General features: G+C 34.0%; 1 protein-coding gene across 1 annotated transcript in view; it reads left to right on the plus strand.

Moving 5' to 3' along the window:
* The window catches only part of LOC119585204 (protein phosphatase PTC7 homolog), a gene marked incomplete at its 5' end in the record, with an annotated part of 4311 nt that extends 2558 nt beyond the window's left edge, over positions 1 to 1753 (plus strand). Inside the window, 1 exon segment of the mRNA XM_037933854.1 lies at positions 97 to 1753. Coding sequence (XP_037789782.1) covers positions 97 to 146 — 50 coding nt within the window. The 3' untranslated portion in view covers positions 147 to 1753.
* Positions 1754 to 1973: the final 220 nt, after the last annotated feature.

Consider the following 1973-nt stretch of genomic DNA (forward strand, 5'->3'; position numbering starts at 1 on the left):
CCTTTCTCTCTCTCTTTCTCTCAAGGAAACTAATGGGTGCAGTGCTATTGCTTATGATATAGACTGCTGATGTTAATGAACTCCTTTTCATTGCAGGTGGTAAACCAGATGACATAACTGTTGTATTGGCAACAATCACACTTTAGACTGTGCGGGGCCCCAGGAACCCATGACGAAATCTCTGCATCATCCAGACATGTGCACATACTCCACCAAGTCTTACATGCCTGCAAGATATTTGTTGCATCCTTGTTCTCTGATTTTTGAAACGAAACCAGAAAGCAGCTTTTCACTTTATGAACGAGGGGAAAAATGTACTTCAGCGATGTTGTTTTATGGAAACTCTTTTGCTATATGTTGGTTGTAATTTAATCCTGAACGCTGCATGATGCTTGAGGTACCCATAGAAGAATCTGGAAAGGAAGTCTCTGACAGCCTATAATTTCATGAAGTTAGAATGTTGATATCATTTTCATGTAAATTAACATTTTCATAGTAGCCTTTTCATGGTTGTCAGAATTACTTGAAAGGTAGTAATGATTAGTCATCCTGTTTATACATATCTGATAGATTTTTTTTTAAAACAAGGTTGAACAGGGTTGTTGAATAGTAACCATTATCATTCAGGGTTTACTGATAAACATTTATGTATCATCTCACCACTTGTAATAGGAACAGTAAGAACACAGCATGAATTTGAACAAACTGAACAGAAATAAAAAAAAGAGAAAAATCCAAATTTATGCTGTGATCTTCTTTCTGAATATAATAATAGCTACATTCCATACCCTCTACTTCCCAGCACCAAACGTTCATTGTTTATTTTACCCCATGGTATATAATTATGTATGGGCCAGAGATCACACTAACATTTTAAAGCTCCAATGTACAGAAGTAAATGTTCAGCTGAGCTTTCCGTAGTCAAAGAATAGTAGTACATTATTTTATGCTATAGATGTCAATTTTTGTATTTAATGGTTTAGACATGATTGTATACCTTGGACTGTAATTCATCACCTTGTTCATACTACAAGTTACATGGGACACTGGGACATTCTACAAAACACTTAACCTCAAGGAAGAGTTAAGAGAAATGTCCTGTTTTTTTAATTACTGCAAACTGTTATTGCCAAATCCCCTGACATGGAAATAAGATCAGGCCAATAGTATTAATAAACTATAAACACAAATTGATTTAATATGTATTTAAGCATGCCACTTTTATGTGTGGCTAGTGGTTATAGTTTATTAAGATTTCTGGTTTAACATATTTCATAAATTGAAAGATGTCCTTATAAAGTGCAATTCCTCATTTTTGTCATTCAGTCTAGTCAAATACCATTAATGCCATTAAATATTCATTCATGCACACTTTAACAGTGTTGTATAATGGGTTGTAAAGACATGAGATTTCCCAGCCCTGTTGTGGAGCATCATCTGATAGCAACAACTTCAGTACATTTTAGTTATGAAAAGTGAAGAATGTTTCATAAAAGAAAAAAGGAAACTTTTAAAAATAAACCTGAATATATGACAGTAGGATTTTCTTTCTTGCCACAGGTTTAGTGCACACAGCTAAAAAACAACAATAATGATATGTATCACAGTCTGCTTAAACTTTCTGGGGCCCCAACACCATAGCGTCAGGACCAGTTCAGTAGTAGTGAGCCAGTGTTCTCACTTAGGTACGTAGTACTCATAGATTAGGTAGTTGTACTGTTATGGCAGATTAGGAAAGATTTGTTATATCTTGGAAAAATAATTGGATAAGTGAAATATAAGTGGATGATGATTATGCTGGGAAAATATATGGTGAAGTGGCTACTATATATTACATTTTAGTACAACTTCAGTTTGGGTTTATTTTTGCGTTTGCTATCACTTGAATCTATAAGTCATTAGCATCAATACCGATTGTTAGCTCATTATAAAGATTAATATAAATTATTTTAAATACCTTATGTAGGTGTGCA

This window comes from Penaeus monodon, chromosome 19 (assembly GCF_015228065.2).
Source record: "Penaeus monodon isolate SGIC_2016 chromosome 19, NSTDA_Pmon_1, whole genome shotgun sequence".
Classification (NCBI taxonomy): Eukaryota; Metazoa; Arthropoda; class Malacostraca; order Decapoda; family Penaeidae; genus Penaeus; species Penaeus monodon.